The sequence below is a fragment of the Mizuhopecten yessoensis genome, unplaced genomic scaffold (assembly GCF_002113885.1).
Source record: "Mizuhopecten yessoensis strain PY_sf001 unplaced genomic scaffold, ASM211388v2 hete_36075070, whole genome shotgun sequence".
NCBI classification, from domain to species: Eukaryota; Metazoa; Mollusca; class Bivalvia; order Pectinida; family Pectinidae; genus Mizuhopecten; species Mizuhopecten yessoensis.
In genome coordinates, this window is record NW_018483473.1 from 1 (window position 1) to 2,340 (window position 2,340).

Below are 2,340 nucleotides of genomic sequence, written 5' to 3' on the forward strand. Positions count from 1 at the left end.
TTTTGTTTGATTGAGGAAATATACAATGTTAAGTGTATGGTGTGTTTCAGGAAAGTGCAACCCTGGATTCTTCTGTCCTACGGGTCAGACTGAGGCAAACCCCAGTTCATTTGTGTGCCTGGCGGGTCACTATTGTGAGGAGGGCTCGCCCACCTCGACCGCCTGTCCGACCGGAACCTTCTCTAACTCCACGGGCAACACCAACGTCTCTGATTGTAAACCCTGTACACCAGGTAAGCACTCGACTCGCTATTACTTATATCTATTCTATACCAAATTTGCAATGACAGAAGATTTTTAATTCAGATATCTCAATGAAAAATTATTTATAGACATATAAAGAGACGGTAGTAAAACTGATATGGTTCATTCAGTTCAGCAAATTCATATCTTCAAAAATTCATTGTTTGAAACACAAAAATTAAAGACAGTATTTCTAGTAAAAATCGGTTCATATTCCTGCACAGGGACCCTTTATTTATCCAGATAAGTGATGTGAAATTTTCAAAACCAGAATACCTCTGTGAACTTCTATTTAAATCCTTGTGTCTTGATATGTGTTGAAGGGTACTACTGTGACAGCCCAGGGTTGATAGAAGAGAATGGCATGTGTGATGGAGGTTTCTACTGTCCCGAGGGACAGACGACAGCAACACCTTCTGCCTACAGATGTCCTATGGGAGATTATTGTCCCCAGGGCAGCCCCGCTCCTGTCGTCTGTGAGAGAGGTCAGTTACATTAAATACATGTCGGATACAATAGAAAGTGTTCCGATACACAAATGAAATAAAGCATTAAATTTGCATTTACAGGAAGTTTATATGGAAGCTATTTTAAGGTTTGATTGAATAAGTGGTCAGTCGCTATTTTTTGGACCCCATAACTTAACGGCAATTGATTTAAGGTTTTTGTGACTAAGTTGTTGCTATTTTTAAGTGCTTGTTTGTAAGTGACTGATGTTTTAGGCTCATTTGACTACGACTGAGTGGTTGCCATTTTTAATATCCTAGCACTAAATGGCACATACTTTAATACTGCTATGACTAAATGTTTGCTATTATGATATTTTCAGGCTCCTATAACTATTTGGATGGTCAGGCTACATGCCTGCCTTGTCCTGAGAGATTCTACTGTGATCCCCATGACCTTGGTAACGTGACTGGAATCATCAGTCCTGTCAATTGTCCGCAAGGTTACTACTGCCCAACTAGCACACAATACAACTACCAGAACCCATGTCCCTCCGGCTCTTACGGCAGCGTGGAATTATTGGCATCAGATTGTAAGGAATGCATTATTTTAACTTTCTTTTTTACAAAGATATATATATCAAGGGTTGAACATATTGGTGTTGGATCGGGAGCAAGAACTAACGTTATTGTTTAGAAAACAAGTTAGAACACTGAAAGGCTTAATTAGAATCATCAAATAAAGTAATATCTACAGGAAGCTATGTACCAGTAATGGGGTTGGTTTCTTTATGCTTTATGTCCTGTTCATATCCAGGGTCATTTAAGGATGAGCCAGGTTTTGATGGTGACGGAAAAGTGGAGTACCTGGAGAAAACCCACCAACCAGTGTCCATTGCCTGGTGACTGCTCCACATAGATTCACCACTTATTGTTGTTGTATTAACTGAAGCTGTTATATTAGAGATTGTTACCCATGAATCCCATTTATCCTTCCTACAGTAGAATGTGTTACCCATGAATCCCATTTATCCTTCCTACAGTAGAAAGTGTTACTTGTGAATCCTTTTTACCATCATTGCAGTGTTACTGATGAACCTTTTCTCTCGTTACAGCCGAATGCTTTCCCTGTGATCCTGGTAAGTACTGCCAGACACCAGGACTAACAACTTTTGAAGGACCGTGCAGTGCCGGCTACGTATGCAGTTTTGGTGCCAATAGTTCTACACCGACTGATGGGACGACCGGACGTCCTTGTCCAGAGGGGCAGTACTGCCCCGAGGGATCCAGCACAGGTACAATCTTACTTACTAATCTAACTCATTATCTGTGTGGAATAGTCAATGATTCTATCTCATCTCTCATACCCGAGACTGCCATTTATCTAGCGCCCAGGTTCATGAAACTGTTCTCAGGCTCAAGCATGGATTTTGTGTTTAAACCAACTTTTGTATCATGTGACATGGTCAAAAAGTTGAGTCAAGGCATTGGAAATGGTACTCTGCTTCAAATCTCTAAAAATCATCCAAAATTATTGGCAAGTATAATCTTTTACTAATTTGTAACTGGAACAAAACATTGGGCTGAGTACAGAATCTGAGTTTGAACCCCGGTACAGTTTTATGAATACCCCGGTACAGTTTTATGAATA

At 40.3% G+C, this 2,340-nt stretch overlaps 1 protein-coding gene across 1 annotated transcript; it reads left to right on the plus strand.

Annotated features, from left to right (window-relative positions):
- Positions 1–50: 50 nt before the first annotated feature.
- On the plus strand, positions 51–1,984 carry LOC110444258 (signal peptide, CUB and EGF-like domain-containing protein 3; the record flags this gene model as incomplete). The annotated part of the gene is made up of 4 exons (XM_021488649.1): positions 51–233; positions 567–728; positions 1,073–1,282; positions 1,805–1,984. Coding segments are annotated over 4 exons (735 nt in total), but the record flags the coding sequence as incomplete, so codon positions are not given.
- Positions 1,985–2,340: the final 356 nt, after the last annotated feature.